We start from the raw sequence: 23,092 nt of genomic DNA, 5'->3' as shown, positions 1-23,092 counted from the left end.
CAGAAATCATTGTAGTGTTGTCACCCTGTAGACAGGTAGTTGTGTATAGATTTATCCTGGCATCTTACTACTCAGATACACCTTCATATGAAACACTGACAGTATAGTGTGCATCAGTGGCTATATGGCATTCACCTGTTTTGCAGGTGGGCTTGTTGTGCTTGCACATCAAACACATCTGTGAGGGCTTTAGTTTTTACTATTACAATGGAAATGAAAAATGTGTAAATATTGTTACAGGCAGATAAAATCTGTGCTCCCTTGTCAATTGACACTAATTCGTTAAGAGAAATCTCTCCAACTCTTTAGAACCAGAAAAGAAAGTGCATGGCTGCTGAGCTCTGCAAAGGACCAAGGTCTAAATCCACAATGTGGCTAGTTTCATTAACTCATATGGTAGTCCTTTCATTTAAATAGGCTGCCTTAATTAAACACACATATGCAATACACTAAAATAAAGCGCACACACTGAGATTTTTCTGCTTTCGCAAATCCCTTTATGCCTAATTAAAGAAAAATCTAATTTTCTAGAAGGTACATATATGTGTGATTCTTAAAAAGTCAATCTATGAAAACCTCATATGACATGAAAAAATACTCATTACAATAAACTCTACAATTGTTTTCTTGTTTGGAGAAAAATAAGACCATGTACTGACAGTACATTCTCTGCATTATGCTGATATATTCTTTTGAGTTTTACTGACTGACCTGCTGTCTTTTACACTACAGGTAATTGTTTAATGTTTCCTTTCTTATGATGCCTGATAATTAACCACAATGCTAACCACTCATTTAACTCCCGTGTGTTTCTATTTCTCTCCCAAGACCTATCTCACATGAAGATCACTTTTATGATCTATTGGGAATGGGTGTGGGTTGTGTTTATTTTACCCCAAAGTCCTGCATGGAGTTTGCTGACCTTTATACCTGCATGGAGGCACTAACTTTGCTTTCTCTCTTCTTCTTGCACCAAGGCTGCCAGACAGATCAAGGATAGGTACAGTACCAATCTCCTCTTTATCCTACTCTGTCAAGTAATTTTGATGTCCTTCCAATTGTCTTGACTTTTGTCCCTTCTTATCAAAAAGGCGTTGTACTTATGTGTTGTCCTTTTATGTTATATTTGTGTTTTGTCTCCTCTAAAGTGTATGATTACAGTTTATTAGAGATATTTACAGAACTAAGGAACATTTCTGGAAATGTAGACAACCTTGGGAGTAATCTGTTATAAGAAGCATTTAAGCTGCGTACACACCTGCAATTTTTCTCGTTGGAAAGGATCTTTCACGATCCTTTCCAACGAGAAAAGACTGCACGATGCATGAACGATGCTGTACATACAGCACCGTTCATGCTCTATGGAGAGGGGAGGGGGAGAGCGACGGAGCGGCACCCTGCTGCACGCTCTCCCCTTCCCTTTCATTAGGATCGGTCGTCGTCCATCGTCCATGGATCCGCCAGGACGGTCGTCGGACGATGGACGACGACCGACTGTACACACGGCAGATTTTCGCCCGATAATTGGCCGATACCGATTATCGGGCGAGAAAAATTTGCCGTGTGTACGCAGCTTTAGTATTCCTATGTTTAGCACATTTTTGTTGTGTATGAGAACAAGAGTCAATTGTGCATTACAAGCATTTACTCCTGACTGTTTCAGTATCATGGGAAACAGAAATGGTCAAGAAACAGCACTAGGCCATTCATTTAAAGCACTTTTTAAAAACACAATTTTTCTTAACAATGTGCTCTACACTGCATAGTATATGATTTGTGGTGTGCTGCAGTGTGAGGTTATTGTAATAGTGCTTTGGGATTTGCATACAAAATAATGGTACTGTGGCATTCCTAGGTTGCACACTGCCATTCATTGTAGTAACATGCAATTATTGTGCTTTACCACAAAACAAAGATGTGAATTCTAGTCTAGTTTTATTTATTGATTTGTTTTAGGTACCTGTTTGTAAAAAGGTTGCTTTTTTACCTTCTCATATTTCACAGAAAATTCTAGTTTCTGTACTTTTCAAAGTTTAACCCCAACAGTGTATATCTCCCAATTACGTTTGGTTTAATAAAGGAAATTGGGCTATTCACAAGTGAATTATTACATTGCAAGGGAATTTTCAGCAAGCTTGGTAAATATAGTGAAAATGTACTTGTTTTTATATCCCAATCATATGCATGAACATCTAGGAAAATCATCACATTTTCTTGCACACAAGTCAGTAAAGCTGTACCTCAAAGCTTTTACCTCATCACTAAACTAAGTGACAATACCCTTGCAAGGTAATAATTCATTCCTTGCCTATATTCCTTTAGTAAATCAACTCCATTGTTTGCTTTTTACTAATAGTGTACCTGAGCGTATCCAAATAATTTTAACTACTAAATTCAAGGCAGGCAAAAAAGCTTGAGAACCCCCTCATGTCTGTTTACTATAGGTTTACATTTATATTATAGGGTTACAATGGCTGCAGCTTTTCGTCTATCCCTGAAACCAAAACTTAGTGACAACATGACACATTTAATGGTGGATTTTTCCCAGGAAAGACAAATGATCCAGGGCTTAAAATTCTTACCAGGTAATGTGTTTTTTATTGATTTTACCCTGTTTTCCATAATGTTTTCGTTAAGAAGTATGTAAATACTCAGGATTAGATAGAAGGTAAGAACGTGTTATAGAAGTTTTCTTTAGAGAATACTATCCAATTATTTTAAATATATTTACTTATGAGATAAGAAATTTACAAATAGATTTGTTTTTGTAAGGATCTATTTATAAAGCAGGGAATCTGACATTTGCTCATACACTGCCTGGTGGGAATATTTCAAGTTCATGTGCTTCAATGGCAGTAATTGATTCCAATGAGGGGAATGTTAGATGTATTGTCTGATTCCCTGTTTCATTATTAAAGCCCATATAGTACTTATTGTTGAATTGATCACTTTATTGTGCAGTTATAATTTAATTGGAATAATCTCTGTTTAGCACAATATTACCTACTGCAGTGTGTACCCTTAAGTGTTAAGCTTTGATCCAAGCCAATGGCCAGTTAGCTAAGGACATTGCTATATTTTATGTGTTTGCATCTTTTGTTAGTGTTAGGTTTGTTAGTTAAAGAATACTTAAACCATTGATTAAAATCAATCCATCTTCATAAATATTTGATAAGCTTTTTTTCTGTTCTGGATCTGATGAACTATTCATGTTCTGCAGAAATGCTTATGCTAATGCTGTAACAGTATATCAGATTAGTCAGATGACCTTCCCTGTCCTCCTACTTCAAAAACTAATAGATGTTGCAAATTCTAATAAACAACATGGCTGTGATTTTGTTAAAGAATTTTGTATGTAGATCGGTGAGGCTGTTCTCTTATTGTTTGTAATTGTGTAAATCAATAATTGTATTTCCTTAAAACTTTTCATATTCTCTCTTTTTTTTATATCTGATGACTTTAAAGATACCATTTTGTTATCATGCGCAATATGGTTGTTTCCACGATTTTTGATCCATGTTTTTGATTAAAGTGTTTGTCCAGCTTTAATCTAGAAGATGACAAACTCTTCCATTTACTCTGCAGTAATGACCAATAGAAATAGCACCATTCGTATCTCCACCCATTAGGTGTGTAAAACCACTGCGTTGTTCTGATGTTTCTTCATCAAAGCTCTCAATGTTTCATGGTGTTAAGCAGCCCAGCCTTCAGAAACCTCCTTAAGAAGCAATTATACCCAGTTAATCTATTTAGTATCTTTTAAAAGACTTCTATCCAGTTTTTGTGAATATCATTCATGCACGTAAATGATCCTTAACATCCTGTCTTTCATCATTTAGTGCCTAAAGCGCCAGAGATAGACGCAGCAGACTGTATAGTGGCTGATAATTGTGTGACAGTGTCCTGGCAAATGCCCGAAGAAGATAACAAAATTGACCATTACGTTTTGGAATTTAGGAAAACAAACTATGATGGGCTTCCAAGAGTAAAAGATGAAAGGTGCTGGGAAACAGTAGATAATATAAAGGGCACAGAATATACACTATCTGGTAAGCATGACATTTACCTCTTGACTCAGCAACTAAAGTTGTAGTAAAAGTAAAAAAACACCTAAAGGGTAAATGTGCATTGAGAATGACATTTTATTTGTAACATTAATTACTACAGTCATTACAGTTTAATAATTTAGTCTTTTTTGTGACATTAAATCTGTTGAATTATTCAAGAATTACCTGTACCTATATCTTTTTATCGTCCACTTACTTGTTCACATGCAGGTTTAAAGTTTGACTCTAAATACATGAACTTCAGAGTACGAGCATGCAACAAAGCTGTAGCAGGGGAATACTCAGACCCAGTCACACTGGAAACCAAAGGTAAAACAAACATTTTTGTTTTTGCCATATGAAAAATAAATGCAAGTGACATGTATGTTTGCTGATGGCAGCTTATTATTGTAAACCTGTTTTATGTTCATAAACTGACACAGATTTAGGAAAGCAGGGTTTGCTTGTGTCTGCACATATGTTTGAGGGGCAACAAGTCCATTGAAAGGTTCTCTAGGAAGATATTAACCCCCCTAGCAGAAATGTGGTGCATCGCATCTAACTGCGGATGCGAGCAGTGGCGTGGTGGGGACCCGGGCGGCATTTAAAAGCAGATTACTCGGTATTCTGCTTTTATATTTCCCGCCCGGCCATGCCCTCCGGCGGAGGGGCACCCTGACATCACAGAGGGATCGTCTGATCACCGCTGGAGCGCGGGGCAGAGGTAAGGGGGCTCCGAAAGTTACCCCGAGTGTGACTCGGGGTTACCGCTTTTTGCATGTTTTTTCCACCCCGGTTCACACTCGGGATTACCGCTAGGGGGCTTAACATCATTACACTCAACTCATTCCAACTAATGGTTTCATAGAGACAAAATTCAACATATACAAGAAGGATCCATATAAAAAATTAAAACATGAACAACAGTAACATTTCTTCTACCATCCTACCTGAAACTGAATATGATGGGTTACTGGATCAGTAAGAATACATACTGTATATCTGCTATTCCAGGTGTTTGTACTAGACATAGTGAATATTCTAAATGTATCTTCACAGTAAGGTCTGTGAAAATGTGGAATAGGCTCCCTCAGGATGTAGTTTTAGCAAGCACTATAGTTTGCTTTAAGAAAAAGCTGGATGCTTTTCTAGAAGCACATAAATTATCTGGGTGGTAAAGATTTAAAGTAAAGATAACAGAGACTGTTGATCCAGTGAAAATCTGATTGCCTGACGTTTTGGCGCTCACGGATGCTTAAAATCAGAGAGAATGTTTTCAGGTTTGTAAAAGTAATTTGCTTTCAAACCAGACTTTTAAAGTGTAATATGTTAAAATGACTGACATGTCTACAAGTAATAGTTTAGCTTACATAATATTGATGTTTTTTTGTTAGTATATGTTGGTGAGTTGAATTTAAAAGGTTCTTATATCTCTAAGGGACTGAGCTGGGACTGGTGTTAAGGTCCTCCAGAATGACACCCAACTATTAGAGCACTTTGTTAAAGATCCTGTTCATGACCTATGTTAATTTTCTTTCGCCATGAGTCGCCATGATAGAAACATTAGTACATTAAGTCCTCCAGTCACTTGTGAAAGTGTTTACTCTGGAAATTCACATCTTAAAATTCTGTAAGGAGAATGTAACTCACAGTCAATTACAGTATAGAGGCTGAAGATGCCAACATCTTCTATACCATTCACGCCACACAGTCACTTCACATTAATACCAGCCAAGATGTGCCTTGAACTAACTATTGATGAGATTTAAAGCCCTGGGCAGAGATGTAAAAAAGTAGCCATGTAATTTTAGCAATAGCAATTTTTTTTGTGTTTAGAATAGCTACAAAGGGGTCAGTAACATTTAAATCTCTTACTTTATTACACATAATAATTACAGATGCAGTTAATAATTGGGTAGCAAATAAAGAACATTGGGACTGAGTCAGATCAAAGTGCAGCTTCTGCCAATGCAAATCCAACAGTTTGTTTGTATTAAATAAAATAGGAATGTCAATATATTAAAGCCTGTGCAAATTAGAGCTGAAGCCTTTAGCAGCTAACTAAGTTTTATGTTTGTATCAAAGGAGAGCATACATGATTATGTATGATTAGTGTGAAGCATTCCCAAAAACATTAGATAATTGTTTTTCAACCCTTCATGATTTGTGCAGAATTGGGCAACAATCAGGATATCTATAGGCACCTTTACCCTTTAGCAGACATTTCTGGACAATAGATCGACTCATACACCATTGTCCTCGTAAGGAAGGCGAGTCAAACTGGTCAAGGAAGGGGAGTCAAATCTGGCTCCCAACGTCCTTTTTTGGCCCCCAAAAGAATCCTAAATTTAAACTGCAGCTGGCCAGCCACTGCATTGAAATATCGTAGCTACTACAATTCCTGGCATCACTCGCGTCTATAGACCAGTGAGCTCCCTGCCAATGCGTGGCCCCACATTGGACTGTTTATAGACGCAAATAATGCCCGGAATTTTAGTAGCCGCGCTATTTCAATAAAGAGGGAGTTTTAGTGGCAGGCCACTCATAAGATTTAGCTCTGCATTGGCCGCGTCTGGCATTTCCAGCACTCCCCCTCAGCTGTACTTTTCCTTGCTACTCCAAGGCATGGACATGAATGGTTGAATTTTCATAGAATATTATTATTATTATTATTGTTAGCCTGTGCAAAAAGGTTACCATTGAAATTTACTTCAGAAGGCTACAAATAGAGAAAGAGGCATAAGATTTTTTCTTAAATAAAACTTTAAAAAAACATTTCCTAAACTTTTTCAATAAAGTCGGTTGTAACTTTGTATGTTGTTTGTTTGTATATAAGTTTTTAATTTTGGCCCTCTGTGTGAGAGGCACCGCTGTCTGTCTCTGTTTGACACCCCTGTCTTAAGCCATTCTTAGATATGTATGGGCTGTTGGATATAAAGTGAAGGTGTGCAGCCAATACACCTGACAGTTGCTTATTACAGAGAAATCCAATGAATATGGATACATATTTTAACCCATCCAATTGCTTCTTTTACAACTACCTATTCCCTGTTGACTATTATATCCAGATTTTACCAGTGATGTAGAATATAGTGTTATTCTTCTGAAAGCATACGCGTAACTTTGATTTGTGAATGTTGCTAGAGAAGAGACGAGAACAAGCAAGAGGCATCCTTCATAGCCTTTAGTTGTTGCCATCTTTGCTTGTCCTTGCTGATTGGAATTGAGCAAGACATGACTAAACTAATATTTTTTTTTAGCAGCAGTAGATGTTTTTTTCAGCATTGTAACAGTTTACTTTGTCCACTGGTGTTTTACAGCACTTAACTTTGGCCTTGACAACACATCATCTCATCTGAACCTGAAGGTTGAAGACTCATATGTAGAATGGGATCCAATGGGTGGCAAAACTCAAGAAAGCAAAGTAAAAGGAAAAGAAAACAAAGGCAGGTAGGTAGAAGTTATTGTCTGTATATATATATATTGGCTTTAGTCATCACTCTCTGAAATTAACTGTAATTGTGGGAACATGTCAGTCTATGCTCTTTGTGGAAACCATTTCTAGAAATGTTAACAAGTATGACAATTCAACTGTTCTGATGTCTCTGGTATATTAAAACGACATTACCGCAATTATTAGTTACCTTGTGCTTTATCATCATTTTTTAACATTATTTTATATATGTTATATATTGACTTTGGTAATGTAAATTTTTAAGGCTTTTCCAGCCATTTAACATGTTATTTAAAAAAAAAAACTTGGCAACTAGAAAAGCCTGAAATAGTAAGGTAAATTCAATTTATTTCTAAGGTTAGATCCTAACTATATAAAAACATTGTCATCACTCTGTCATACAGACTGGCATATTTCCTGTCTGCACTTTGTCACATCCTCAAAGTGTTCAATTTCTTAATGTGTCTCAAGTGTCTTACCATTTTGCCTATTTCTGTTGTCTGACAGTGGCCATGTTACGTTGAAGAACAATCCCAGGTGAAGACAATGTAGATATGAGTAGCACTAGGAGCTCTTGCTGGATTGCCTGGATTCTGTAGCATACAACTGTTTCTAACCCTAGTTTATTTTCCTTAACACTTTTTTACAAACTGTCTAGCTAGCCTGTTCTCAGATCACAGAAAGCACCAAACCACATCTGTTTCATGATATATTTAATGATATTCAGCTGTGTAATCTACACTGAACAGATATATTAGTAACCGATTGTTACTACTATCTAACATAAATTCAAAGATGATTACTACTGTAGAAACATCAAAAAAAAATGATTGCCAGTTATGGTGAAATTAAATCTCACTCATCATATGTAGAACTCGCTGAGAGAAAATCAGGACAGAGGCAGGAGGCATTAAAGAGTGAAAAGCATTTTTAAGTTATTCTAGATCAGTAGAAAATATGGTGAACAGCAGTACTAAATACAGTGTACTCTTTTTTCACACAAGCAAGATAAGTGTATAGAGCCAGAATAAGGGGGGCATTTCTGTCCCAGTGGATAGCTCTCTGGTTTTGAAACTTTAGGGTCCCAGGTGCCCCATGTTTGCTTGTGTTTTCCCTGGGTACCCCCCCCCCCCCTAAAAAAGTAAAAAAAAATTGCAGTAGATATCTAACAATATTTGTTAATTTAAAAGCAGAGGACTGATTGGTAAATAATCCCCACCTTTATAATTTTAACCATTTGCAATGTATTGTAGTATAACAAATATAAATCTATGGGTCTATACGGGTCCATGTACTTTACACACACACATATATTTTATATTGGATGCCATACAGTCACAAATACCATATCACAACTGCACATAGTAAAAGTAAAGCTATCTCAATGATTATAACATGGCATGTTTATTATGTATAGAAACTGTAGCTAAGCATTGTTGTGGGGGACATTGATACATTATAATTTATTAAGGGGTTGGTTGGATTTTGCAGTGATGGTTACTAAGATCTCTCCAAGTGGATTATTTTGTCCCCAAGTAGTTTGACACATACTTGGTTTAACAGAGGATGTACATAAATAGCTGGTGACATTGTCCAAGCCTTTTCTTTTTATAACTGACCCTTTAGCTACTTTCTAATATTAACATCATGATACGCAAACTGGAACCAAACCGTTAGCCAAGAAAGGAAACCTACATACGTTTTGCCAGCATTTAAACGTTATTACCTGTCATTAAAACTGTCATTGGGGAAGAGATTTCAAAGGAATGACATTGAGCAAAACTTGTGTGAGAAGTCTTCTATGGAAGTTGCTATTCTAACATCTGAAATGTGTAATAATTCTGGAGAAGTGAAGTTAAACCCATTCAGAACAAATGCCTCAAGAATAAGAATTGCTGCTTTACACAAAATTTCGCTTTTTGACATAGCTTGCGTACTGCATTATAGCTCGACAGAGAAGCCTGAAAAAGACACACACCTTTTTTTATTGCAAAAATATGAATTAAAGTGCTTTCTTTTATCTTTGATAGGCTGCTGGATTTTGTTTGCTGAGACTGAATTGCATTGTTTTTGCTTTGGTTTTGTCCACTTACATATATCCCTACATCATTTATGGACAAATTCTGTAATATGATTGGTTTAGTCAGTCCAATTGAGAAGAGGATATTATTTTTCATCAGGTATTTGTAACTGAAAATCTTGTCCATAAATGATCACTGAAGGAAAATTCTTGAGATTCTGCTTTGTGTCAGTAGGCAGGATTCTCTGGAGAATTCACTCAGTTGAACAGAATGTTTATTCAAGAGCATATTGATTTAAAATTAAATTTGTGTTCTTAGCTTGGCTTGTATCTTTTTTTCTTTTCCATGCTTGCATATGCATCCTTTTCTTTTGGTAAGTAACCCTTGCCTGTTCTTTATGTTCTAGTCACTTTATACCTCTTAACTTTAATCCCAATTCTTTTTTTGTTATTTGAGTTGATTACTGAATGAACTGGTTTGCATTTTGCTTGTTTTGCAGTTTTTGGGTGAAATGTAACATCACTTTACTCCATTACCTTTAATAAAAAAAATACAAAAAATAATGTTTTTGTTTAATATAGCTATGTACACAGTGTACCAAAAAAACAACTCATAAAAATGAAATTTATATACATTTTACTGATAGACCTATTCTCTGAAGCTGCAAATCTATATGCTGCACTTCTATATGGGTAATGACCAGCAAATGCAGGGGATCATTTTTTTTTTGTATTTATCAATTTAATATGTTTCTGTATGGTTTGCTGCTTTGTTAGCTATTTTATGATATCATCCGTAGAGCTATGCAGGTTTACTTTTCCATTTCCATTTAAAGGGTTTTAGAAAGGCACAATGTGAAAAAGGGATGTTAATGTAGGTCGGTCTTTAACAAAAACAACCGCAAGAGCTGCCACCTCCTTCCTATCTTCTTTGTCTCTCTGGTACAATTTTACATTTTTAAAAGACAAGCTGATAGGTTTAGGTGTACATTCCAAATGTGTTACACCTCAGTCTTCATTATGTTCTGAATTTGGATATATTCTCTAACAAACTATAGTGCCTTCCAGCAAAAACCCAGTTCAATTATTTTGCTTTTTTTGTTTGTTTGTTTTTTTAAATAAAATTATGTAGATTTTTCCAATTCACCATTATGAACTGATTGTGTAGACAAGTAATATATAATTTTACAAAGCATTTTATCAATCATTTACTAAACATATTAGATATGACAGCAGCAAACCTTTTAGCAACACTAACAAAATATACTGGTTTTCATTCAAGCAATTTATTTCACCATTGGACCCATCTTTACCAAAGTATAATACATTTTTTAGAAGTGCAGTACTTCATAATCCGTAATCTGAATTTCCACTCTAACTAGTAAACTAATGCAGATTTAAATCTCTGAGATTACATAAATTCACTATTTACTATATTTATCAGCCAAAATGCAGATTTCAAGAAAATCTGATTTAAACAACATATTTTTATGTGCCCTCCTCCTATAATTGAAAATTAGCAGAAGTAAATGGGATTTTCTACATATGACACAATGTTATCTTGTTAAACATAAATAAATCGAATTCAGGGGTAATATAAAATACTTAAATACTTTAAAAAAAACATGCATCAATATGGCACTGATACATATTTGATACATGTGTTGTATGTATGTATTCAAAACTACACAAGTTTGCCTAAACTAAACTAAGCAGGTTAGAGCTGCAAAGGACAAGAGCCATGTGCTGGCCCTTAGTAGGCTGAATAGTGTAAACTTTTTTGGAGTGATTATCCCTAGTATGAAATTATATTTAGAATTATTTGTAATGGGGGCAAACCAGATAGTACAAACAATCGCTTGTCAAAGTCTGAGCACATGTAACATCTGTTGTAGCATCTACTGCTTGTGTAAATGCAATATGTGAAAATTTCCTTGGTTCTACCTTTCGTAAAGTGATTTTATGTACTTTTTTTCTTGTGCCCTGCAGAAGTGCAACACCATCCCCAAAAAGAACTTCTGTCACGTCTAGGCCCCCTGTGGGTAGGGGCGGCAGAGACCGGTTTACAGGAGAATCTTACACAGTTTTAGGTAAGTAACTATGTCTTTTTATTTTAAATTACATTTTTAGTTTAATGCAAACCAGGTATCCATTCTGGCTTAGTTCTGGCTTAACATATGTGGGCAAATTGATGTTTTTCCCCCCAGATTGCAAGTCCAGGCTGTAAAACATCATATACCCCTCTTTCTATTAAACCCTCTAGCCTGAGAGCCTAACAGGTGATTGTAGAGTCCATTTTGGACTGGATAATAGCAGAGTGGATTGTGGTACTCTGCTGTGCAGGATTAGGATCTATGGGGGGGCAGACATTATGGGCCTATTACCCAGGCCTATGCCTGACCTTCAGAAAAACATGTTTAAAGTAAGAATAAAAACCTTGTTTTCAGATACTTCTTTGTTTGGTTACCTCACTGGTACACTTACATTTGTGTTCTTTATTTTGTTTTCTTTTTGCTTTTGTAACTCTGATGTCACCTATTTAAATACATTTGCTATACTTTTCCTCGGTTGAAAACACTAGTAGGGTAGTACAATAGTATTTTCATGGAGCAGGTGGAGCTTCTATAAGAAAATAAAGAATTTCCATAAGTGTATGTATGTATGTATGTGCTGGGTTCAGAGAGAGTGTTACCGAATGTAGCAAATAAAACTCTGACCCACTAACTCATAAACTATATATAAACTTTTTTTTATAGTTGTATTTCCACGGAGAAAAGGGGTTGGTCTAACCTTTTCTGACTTTCTGTAAAGAAATGTTTACACTAGAGTTGAAATTTGAAGGACAACCGTGGTAAAAAATATAATAAGTACAATTCTTACATAATATATTTACATTTTAAAACAGACTTTTTATGCAGTTATCAGAACAAAATTGTGAATACACCTTCAAAGAGAGCCACTGTTTTTTTTTGTTTTTTTTTTTAAATAATTCTAATGATTATCCAAACAGGTGATACAGCAATTGAAAGTGGACAGCATTACTGGGAAGTTAAAGCCCAGAAGGACTGCAAATCCTACAGTGTTGGTGTCACATATAGGACAATTGGCAAGTTTGACCAGCTAGGGAAGACCAATACAAGCTGGTGCTTACATGTGAACAACTGGCTACAGACAACATTTGCTGCAAAGCACAACAACAAAGCCAAAGCCTTGGAAGTACCAGTACCAGATAAAATGGGTGTATACTGTGACTTCGATGGAGGTAAGTTATTAGTTAATGAATGTAATTTACTACCTTACTGCCTTATATTATTGTTTACCTGTCATGGTGGGAAAGGTGGGTGGAAGTTGTTTGTAGTTTTACCACACTTGATATCCTAGGGACAGAACGATGCTTCTCCATACATACTGTACAAAGAGTGAGTGTTGTCACCCCTAGGCAGGATTTGAATAACTGTCAGAATCACCAGGTGAACAAAAGTGAATAAAAGAGACTATATGCATTCACCATAGTGAACAGGCCTGGTAAACTTTCATATATTATCTTTTTTTTTTTTAGATTATGAATTTAGGTTTAAGATACATTTTTTGTCAATGTGGAAAAAAACCTGGCACACACCTACCTTCTTGGTGTCCTTCAGGAATGACATATCTAGGATCAGTCACTGTTGCCTTCACTTCCATTGCCAACTCCCCCAGGTCCACAGCAGTCCTCCTTAGCCATTGGGTGGCCACTAATAATTCTAATTCCTGGTGGTGTGCAAAATTACCATTGTCTCCACCATCACATTCTATTCTAAGCAGTGCTAAGAATAGAGCAGAACTCGACAATCTTTGGTGCATGTATTGTGTTTACATGCATTATAAAAAAAGTTCTCTAGTTATTTACAAGTTAGTATATTGTCATACATAGTTTTTTTGGCCATAATGATATAAGCAGAGGACTAGCGCCCTTTCCAAAATACAATCAAGCGTGTATCTATTTATCGGAATGGGGTTATAACAACACAGGTTTGTTAAGTAGCAACTATCATTTGTTAAAGATACATAAAAAAGTAAAACTCCAGGCAAACTTAAATGCATAGTTAAAATGCATATGTATTTTACCTGCCAACGAAGTTGTAATTCTGCACAGCCTATCCAGTAATTTCCATGCATTTCACAAAGAATGTGGGTTCCCTATTAAGTAGTTCAACTTTTTTGTTCAATAACAAAGCTTCTTATGTTACCTCTTCATCAGACAGTAAATCACCATCATGACCTTTTTTGACATAACATTTCACAGAAATGGGTGGCCAAATTCAGGAATCCTTTTATGTAGGGAAAACAGTTCCACTAAGAAAAAAAATGTAAAATGTTATTGGTATTGTTGCTTTTTCTATAATATACTAATGTAATTTTGTTTATTACCAAAAACTTCGGTTTTATTTTTTTTAAATGAATACTTTATAAACAAGACTAGAAAGTAAAATGGATTTATTTCACACCAGTATTACTTTTTGTAATTTTACTATATTATTGCCTGGAATTGCAAAGCAGTTATCTCTTATTTGCACCATTTCTCTTATTTTAATACCTATCATAGTCTTTATATTGGTTTTGTTATATTTAATCTTCAGTGTATTCCTTCTGTTTTCATCAGTGATTATTTTTTTTTCCTCACAGGTCAACTTTCATTTTATAATGCCATCACAAAGCAATTACTTTATAGTTTTAAAGCAAAATATACGCAGCCAGTTGTTCCAGCATTTATGGTAAGTATAAAATGTAGCATGTTTTAATTTTCTTTTTCTTCAATATATACCACCATGAAAATATTACTTATGCTTGGAAGACCCAGATAAACCAAAAATATAAAACCTCCTGTGAAGGAAGATAAAAAGTTTTCTGAAATAATAGCTTCTTTTTTACAACTGTGGCTGATAGTGACAGAAGTTTGAAAATATACAGTGGGCCTAATTTATTAAAGCTCTCCAAGGCTGCAGAAGATACACTTTCATCAGTGAACCTGGGTTATCCAGCAAGCCTGGAATGGATTTCTTTTTCAATCCTGGACCAGATCCATTCTGGGTTTGCTAGATCACTGAGGTTCACTGATTAAAGTGTATCTTCTTCAACCTTAGAGAGCATTATTAAATCAAGCCCAGTGTCTTTAGGAAGCTTTAGGAATTTATCCTAGTAAGCTTGCTTACAAAAAAAGCAATTATGTTGTAGGTGGAGGCCACAGAGCCCGATATGAACACTGTTCTTACATTTTCAGACCTGTTTAGTCTAGCAGTCAACTCCCCCACTGCTTCTGCTATTTTTACCAAGTGGGAATTTATCTGACATACACAATCTAAACTGTACAGGTATAAAAGTATTATTATGTTTTGTAGTGTAATGCACAATGCATCCAACACCTGAAACTTAAAAAAAAACAATGAATAAGTCTGCAACAGAGATCTTGTTTATTTTTAACCAAAACCTTCACATTTATTTTTGTTTTTGTTTTTTACAATTTTTTAATATTGCGGTGTTCTCTCCCTATCTCTATGTTTGAAATATATTGTTTGTCCGAAGAATATGTGAAATTGTATAATGCACTGTTGTCTAGTCCTGCCCTCTCTTCCACAGGTTACATTTAATAAACCTAAAAAGTAATGCAAAGTGTTAAGTGTGTGTCAGGAGATTTTCCTCTTTAAACAGTAAAATGTATCTGGTGCACAGAAAGCACTAGAACATTGGAGGATCTAGGAAAGGTAGTGATCTAAGTCTATTGGCCTCTGGCCATACTGGTGGTTTTCATGAACTGCTTGTAATAGAGCTGGATTATTTAAGAGGTATACCTAGGCAGGAAGCTAGATCCTGGTGGACGTCTTGGGGGCTGAGCTATAATTTTATACTCCTGCAGTAAAGCTGAGAAATACTTAAACAGTGCTTAGCCCAGAAATTTTTTTAAGCCGGGTGGGAAGAAATTGTATTCAGGTGGAAGCCCATGAATTGTGACCCAACTCTTCAGTAACCAACCAAAAAGAGCCAGGTGGTTGCTGAAAAGTGCCGGGTGGTGCACCCAGCTAAAATGGGCTGGGGAGAACACTGTTAAAGTAGTCAGAGCTTTGTACCTCCTGGTCCTTTTAAAAGGAAGGATGGGCTTGTAGTCATTTGGTATCTTATGGAACCATTCAAGTATAAACAGTGCAAATAGGCTTAAAATATAAATTAAGAAATGGCCAGGAAAAGGCTGCTACTTTACCTAGGTCCCTCTTCTACCTTAATCCATCCTTGGTTTGGAAAATCTGAAAATCAGTACCGACCACAAATGCAAATAGAATCTTTTATGAGGTATAATCTTCAGTAATGGTACATTAGTAGTCAGCACAATGTATTCAGCTCATGTATGGTATGATGTTTTTTAACTTTCCCTGAAGTTTCACAATGGGAAGAGGCATGCATGATTTTAAATACAATTTTTTAAAATTATGTATATAAAATATGATAATTTTATGATATTCAACTGCTGTTAAAGTTCCATACTTTGATGTCTTTGATACTTATGATTGGTACATTAGTTGCAGGTACATTTTACAGTAAAAATACATTTTTTTTAAACAACATTTCAGTTTGATGTACCGTATAGGGTTCTGCCTACCAATCTAGAATAAACTTGTAGTATGGCAATACAAGTTAAACCAAAACTAGCTGGCACTGTATGAAAATATTCTGCCCTTTCTCTTTCTCACAACCCATTACTTGGTTCATATCCCGAGACCTTCACAAGAATCGTAAGGGCTATGCAGACTTGTCCGAAGTCAGTATTGGAATATAAAGTTCAGATATGGTGTGGATATTAACAGCTTGGCTGTGACAGGGAGCTTATGATATCTATTAAGTGGTGATCATAACTAAACTGGAAGTTAAGGTGTTTGAAACAAACAACACTGATCTCTATTGTAGGACAGTAATTGGTTAAATGATATGTAAACTGTAATAATGTTGTAACAGAAAAAGTTATTCTGGTGTGTCTTGGTAGTGAAAACACAATATTTTTTTTTATTAATTAATTCCTTTGTTTTGTTTCCAGGCATGGTGTGGTGGGATCACATTGTATACAGGATTACAGGTTCCAAGTGCCGTCAGAACTCTTCAGAAGACTGAAAATGGATTAAGTGGCTCATCAAGTAGTTTAACCAGCAATGCCCAATAACATGGCCCTTTTAACCAGCAGAATGGAAAGTTTGCTCTCATCAGAGTGCATTGTTAGATTTTTTTTTATAATTTAATTTAGTAACGGTACAGTTGCTGTTCACCAAAATTAGGAGCAAACTGATCAATTGGGTTGTTGACCTGGTGCTGCTCTGAAGATTGCAGTATCTTTGGTGCCTGACCATGCGTTGTTCAGATCCATTGATAGCATCTGCTGCAAATGATCTAGGAGACTGAGTGAATAGGAACTAGGCAGACAAGGACAGAACAATATACCACGTTTCTAGGTTGTTTTTATAACCATGGATGCAGCCTTAACAGAGCTTACTCTCAATTTTTCCACATCACCAACTCTGTACTTAATAGGTGGAATCCAGGGTTTTGTAGAGCAGCTGCGGTTTTAGTTTGCTAAACTGTATATATCCCCAGACACGTATCATGATGTGTGTTTATAATACAGTATATGCAAGTTTTTGAAGTGATGGTACAGAATCAGGTGCTTATCTCACAAAAATGCTGTATAAAGTTAGTATTTATGGTGTGTGGTCAAAAATGACCTTGTCACGATAATCAAAGTGATCATAAAGTCTTAGAACTATATGCCATCACATCCATCACAAATCCAGAAAACAAGTTTTGTTTTATTTTTTTTTTAAAGTAACTTTAGAGTCCTGTCTGCATTAGGAAAGAGGAATGTTAAGCTAAAATTACTGTACAGTACTGCACACTGTTTGCTTAGACAGATATTTGTCATGGTATTCCAAAATATATTACGGAAACTATATTTTCCCAATAAAGACAGGGAGGGTTGCTCCACTGAATACTGCTCCATTACTGTGGCAATGTATGAACCTAAAACAGCTACAGTGCTTTGCAAATGTATTCATCACCATCTATGCCATCCTGTTTTGTTGCATGTCAGCCTGGAACTAAAATTGATTTTTGAGTAATAGGAAACATTTGATTTACACAATGGGCCTGATTTATTAACGTTCTCCATAGCTGGAGAAAATACACTTTCATCAGTGAAGCTGGGTGACCCGGTAAACCTGGAATGGATCTAGTACAGAATTCAAAACATTTGCTAGCAGCTTCACTAATGAAAGTGTATTCTCTCCAGCCTTGGAGAGCTTTAATAAATCAGGCTCAATATGCCTACCACTTCCCTTTGAGAATGCAAAATGTTTTTATTGTGACATGAACAACAATTAAGACAGAATAAAGCAAAACGTGAGTGTGCATAGGATCCCCCCAACCACTACCAAAGTCAATACAATGTGAAACCCCCTTTGCTGTATTTACAGTTGCAAACCTATTTTAGTATGTCCCCATTAGCTTATCAAATGCAGCTCTGGGATCATGGTAAATCCATATACAGGTAGTCCCCAGGTTACTTTATATTATACCAAAACAGTATTCTCCCCACTTTTATCGGGACACACCACCAAGCAATTTCCAGTAACCACCTGGGCAGTTTTTGGGTGGTAATTGAAAAGTTGGGTCAAAATACAACTTCTTTCTACCCAACTTACTAAAGTTTCCAGGGAGAATACTGAAGATCAATATAGGTGGCTCAGCAATGTCTTAAATTGTCCTTTTATTTTGAGCTGTACAGACTATGGAGGTTTGAGTATATTCCTAACCAACAAAGGTCTTACTATGGTTTGGTGTTTTTACTCTTAACTTTTGTTTACCTGTTGATTCAGTCTTATGAATCTTCATATGAAGTTAGTCTGGGGTGTGTTTTGACTACAGGTAGACCCCGGGTTACATATGTGATAGGGACTGTAGGTTTGTTCTCAAGTTGTATTTGTATGTAAGTCGGAACACCTGTATACAAGGGACCACTTGTATTATACAATATGTTTATTACAAAAAAAAAAAAATGAAAATCTATTTTAAATCCAGGTTGTCATGTGCCAAATCAGCACAAACACTAGGGGGGATGAATTTTGCAAAGTTCTTTATATCAAGTTAGTTACATATTATACTAGTCAGTAAGGGGTTTGAGATGCAGGTAGCCACTGGGGCCTTAAAGAAGACTTTGATGGAAGCCACCCCCTGTTTACACTTTTTAGTTGCATGATAGTAAAATCACTTGAAATCAAGCTTAGCTATCCTAAAACTAGTTAACTTTATTTTTAAGAATAGTTTTACTAATATTACCAAATAATCAAACAAACGGGCTCATTTAAAAGCTTACTGTATTTAAGTAACATGGTGACTTCTATTAGAGGCGGGTATACAAGTACTTATCAAATTAAGTACTTTATGTTTGGATTTGTGATAGAAGTGGTGGCATGTAAGAACAATCTGTCTAAAAGCAGAAACATTGTACTGTAAAAAATACTGTAAGTGACACATGCTGGTAAAAAAGAATGAGGTTAATAGGGTATTTGATATAGGCCAATTTATTAGGGCAGTGCAACTTGTGATACGCACTAAAGAAACCTATAGCAACCAAAAGTGAATCCTTATCAGTATCAGCTTCTGCACTTGTGGACTGCTCTTAGTCTTCTTGAACAAAATACATTTGCAATTTGAATAGTTATTCCAAAGGACCAAATCATGAAAATTAGGAAAGCTAGGTATTATCATAATATTTCAAGATAAAAAGGCTAATCCTCAGTGTCATTATATGCAAAATGAGTAAAATATGCAGAGAGATGAAGCAGCGTAATCAATTTGCTTTTCATGTTATTACCTGTGAAAATTAAAATGCTAGCATTCAATGAATGTAACCATGTCCTAAAAACTGAGGTGTTCTTTGTATATTTTCAGAAAAAAACTAAAGCAGTTAGGGTTATCATAATAAAATTAAATAATCTTTTTAACAGCATACACATGGGTAAGGTGAGAGTCTTGCCATCAGCATTGCAACCTAAAATAAAATATTCAGTGTTGCATGAGATTTGCTATGGTTCTGCAAATATCATATCTTTGTTAGTTTGGAATGTACTGCAGAGTGGTGAGCCCTACTGCAGTTATGTTAACGATTCACTACACCTATTCACACTATGTTGTGATTAAAGCAGGACACAGATGCTATGCATGAATATCTTTATTGATTTTACTTTTAAATCTTTCCCCAATTTTACAAATCAGTCCCTCTTCTTTCTGCCCCCTTTCTTTTACATAATCATTCACTGTTTTTATACTTCAATATTTCATGATTTTACTTCCTTGTTTCTCACCTATTAGCTGTTCTTAGTCCTCAGCCTGCTTGATAAAGGAACACCAAAGACAATGACTATATGAGAAATAATTTTCATGAGCAACCGTTTTAGTTGCCAGAAGTTGACAGGATGCCAAGTAATTTACTGCTTAATAACCACCATTGTGTAAGTCTGCCCCAAATTAATAACGTTCTTACCTAAGCTGAACTACAATATAACCTTCAGTCTTGTACGTAAGGTCCGCTCCTGTACTAATATGCGTACCCAGATTTAATTAAATACTGAAACAAAGCAGATAATTATCCTCTGATTTATTGACTGGAGAACCGTCCTGAGCCTGCTAAAGGTCTTCCACCCCTGGTAAACTCCAATGCTAAAAGAACCCTCTGCTTTACACCTAAAATGTGTAAGATATGCACTGTAACATACCAAATCTCAGACTTCACTAAATTTTCAGTGTTTAAATTAGAGAGAGCCATACTTCCCCTGTAATGTGAGAGTAAATGGTAGACCACTGAAACAAAATTATTAATTTTCAGTCTTGTGTTTTTCATTCCAAGCTACTATAAAAGCAATGGTCTTGTAGACTTTTCTGCTATATAAAAAGAAAATAGGGTAATGCAGGATGTCCTTCCATAGTTGCAGTTTTCTTCATTTTCTTACCCAGGGTTGTCAAACTCAAATACACAGTGGGACAAAATTAAAAACTTAAAGTCGCGACAAAACTTGACCAAACTTGAAGCTGAAATAGCACACTACTACAATTCCATGCGTCTAAAAATAGTCCAATGCGGGGCCACGAGAGCCTCTGGTCTAAAGATGCGAATGATGCCGGAAATTGTAGTAGCGGTGCTATTTCAATGCAGCGGCGGGCCAGTTGCAATTCATATTTAGGATTCCTTTGGGGGCCAAAAAAAAGAAGGTTGCGGGCCAGAGTTTGACACCCCTGTTCTTACTTAAGACAAGAAAAATCAAGCTTTTACTGCTGTGTATCTTAATATGTGCTTTCACTGGAAAATGTGTAAATGCAGTTGTTTTTGACATATACTTGTCTGAAAAATGCTATGGGAACTTTGTAATCCTTACTAATTTAATCCATTGCACTCAAGACTTGTTTTAAAGAACTTCTATAGAACAAAGCATTGGCTGTAAATATGCACCTAATACATACAGAATGTACATTTGCCTTTCTTTTTATCTTGATGTGTAGATCTTATTTTTTTCAATGATTTCCTGTATTTCTTTTTGTATTTTAGTTTATTGTGAAATCATGCTGACACACATATCATCATTACACAACAGCTGCTATCAAAGACACCTAATTGACATGTTCAGATTAAAATTAGGATCAGTATTTACAATGTAACTAGAGTTTTGTTGCAAAAAGAAAAAATGAATTTCTTCAGGTGATCGATAAACTTAACAAAAATATTCTAACCTGTATTGCAAATTCCTGTTTTGTTCTAATATGGATGTAAGCCATGCCACCACTCCTCAAACTAAATACAAAGTAGTGAGGTTTGCTCCAGTTTCTGAATACATTTTTAAAAAAATAATTTCCAATCAGGCTTTAAAAAAAACGTGATAAAAACTGACACTCTTGCGATATTTTCCCTTACTGGCGTCCTTTATTCCCAGTAAATTTATAGGAAAAAAAATCATACCTTTCAAATGGAACTTTTGTGGCACCCAAAATAGATCAAGTGACCATCTAACCCTAACAAAATCTATTAAACATATGAGTTTTAATGTAGAAGAATAAATAGCATCTGCATATTATGGCAAAACCCTAGGCAGTGGTTCTGGATTAACTTCCAAATTTAGGATTCATTTCTGTAAAATAATATTTAAAAAAACAACTCTGGATTCTCTGCAGTGTAGTATCAGCCCTTCAACTTTCTTCCTGTGAGAGAAGGTGTCATGGGCCTGCACCTTGAGGGGAAGAGAGGGAAGCCTGCGCTCATATACAGTGACACAGAGAATAGTGCTAAAACAATCACATGAACCTCTCACTCTCTGCATCATTTATTGCCACCCAGGATTGGAGAAAAGGACCTTGTAGCTACAAGTTACCATCCTTAGGAATGGTAAAAAAGCTATGTTTTTTTTTTTGTAGTAATACTTTCTTTTTTGAAACAAGGGATACTAGAGTAGAACAATACACATGTACAATTGGGTTAATGGCATAAAATAGAAAAAACAAGCATATAAAATTAATAAACTGGTTTGGGATTACAGGCTATTTAAAAAAGAACTGTTTTTTTTATTATATACAACATAAAACAAAAGAAAAAAACAACCCAAGAAGGGTTGAGGGGGGTGCAGAATCATAAAACACATAATAGGATAAACCATGGCAACATCAAATATTAAAAAAAATAATTATACATAAACGGTTTTAGCATTAGGAGGGAAAATCTTTAACCTTTCTACCCTGTTTCCCCGATTATAAGGCACTCTCTTATATTTTTTGAAATGCCAAAATATGCCCTGGGTCTTATTTTCAGGGGATGTCTTATTTTTCCATGAAGAAGACTACAGTACACATTTATTGTTGAAAGTCACTCATGATCACTCGCAGGGATCAGCAGCTTGCTTCCTTGTTCAGGATCGTGTGCAGGCTTTTTACTTTCAGTTTGGCTCAGGAATAGACACGCCCTGCAGCCAGCATCAGAGACACACACGCAGGATCAGATATCTGGAACTGTTCTATAAACGGGTGAGTGTCTTATTTTAATAATTTTTTTAAAAATCGGGGGTGGCTTACTTAATGGGGATGTCCTAAAATCGGGGAAACACGGTAGTACTGGAATCTGAAAAGTAAGTGAGCCTCTATATGTAAATTCCTGAACTTGTCCCAACTAGCTTTAACTTAGCTACTTTAAGGTCAATTGAATTAATACACATATTTCTTTACAATTTTTTTTACCACTGCAAGTTATGTTTTTATTGTAACAGATTTTTTGCAAGAAAATGCTTTAAAGAGATTTATGGATTTTTCAACTCAACGTAAAATGAGTTTGATTGATACAAGACCTTCCAAAGTAGGTTGAGGCTGCCAAATCCACACTAGTGTGACATGTAGTGAATGTGTGAACTAAGGCAAAAGCCTGATGTCATGCCTGTGATTTTCCTACTGGCTAAGTAAAATGAACAATGACAGGCAATGCTGGTAAGTGTCTCCTAACTTCATTGATAACAGTCTTTAAAC

The 23,092-nt window shown here is 35.6% G+C and overlaps 1 protein-coding gene across 4 annotated transcripts in view; it reads left to right on the top strand.

Moving 5' to 3' along the window:
- Positions 1 to 21,078, top strand: part of FSD1L (fibronectin type III and SPRY domain containing 1 like) — a 37,894-nt gene extending 16,816 nt beyond the window's left edge. Inside the window, exons 5-14 of one of the 4 annotated variants that reach the window (XM_072404360.1) lie at positions 978 to 1,000; positions 2,464 to 2,585; positions 3,840 to 4,049; positions 4,278 to 4,376; positions 7,367 to 7,496; positions 8,008 to 8,037; positions 11,513 to 11,610; positions 12,531 to 12,782; positions 14,186 to 14,274; positions 16,584 to 21,078. In XM_072404360.1, the coding sequence (XP_072260461.1) occupies positions 978 to 1,000; positions 2,464 to 2,585; positions 3,840 to 4,049; positions 4,278 to 4,376; positions 7,367 to 7,496; positions 8,008 to 8,037; positions 11,513 to 11,610; positions 12,531 to 12,782; positions 14,186 to 14,274; positions 16,584 to 16,706 (1,176 nt within the window). In that variant the 3' untranslated portion in view covers positions 16,707 to 21,078. Of the gene's footprint in view, positions 1 to 977; positions 1,001 to 2,463; positions 2,586 to 3,839; positions 4,050 to 4,277; positions 4,377 to 7,366; positions 7,497 to 8,007; positions 8,038 to 11,509; positions 11,611 to 12,530; positions 12,783 to 14,185; positions 14,275 to 16,583 lie in introns of all 4 variants that reach the window. The other 3 variants (XM_072404359.1, XM_072404362.1, XM_072404361.1) reach the window with 3 other exon arrangements.
- Positions 21,079 to 23,092: the final 2,014 nt, after the last annotated feature.

Source organism: Pyxicephalus adspersus, chromosome 3 (assembly GCF_032062135.1).
Source record: "Pyxicephalus adspersus chromosome 3, UCB_Pads_2.0, whole genome shotgun sequence".
NCBI classification, from domain to species: domain Eukaryota; kingdom Metazoa; phylum Chordata; class Amphibia; order Anura; family Pyxicephalidae; genus Pyxicephalus; species Pyxicephalus adspersus.
This window is presented reverse-complemented; position numbering and strand designations above follow the sequence as displayed.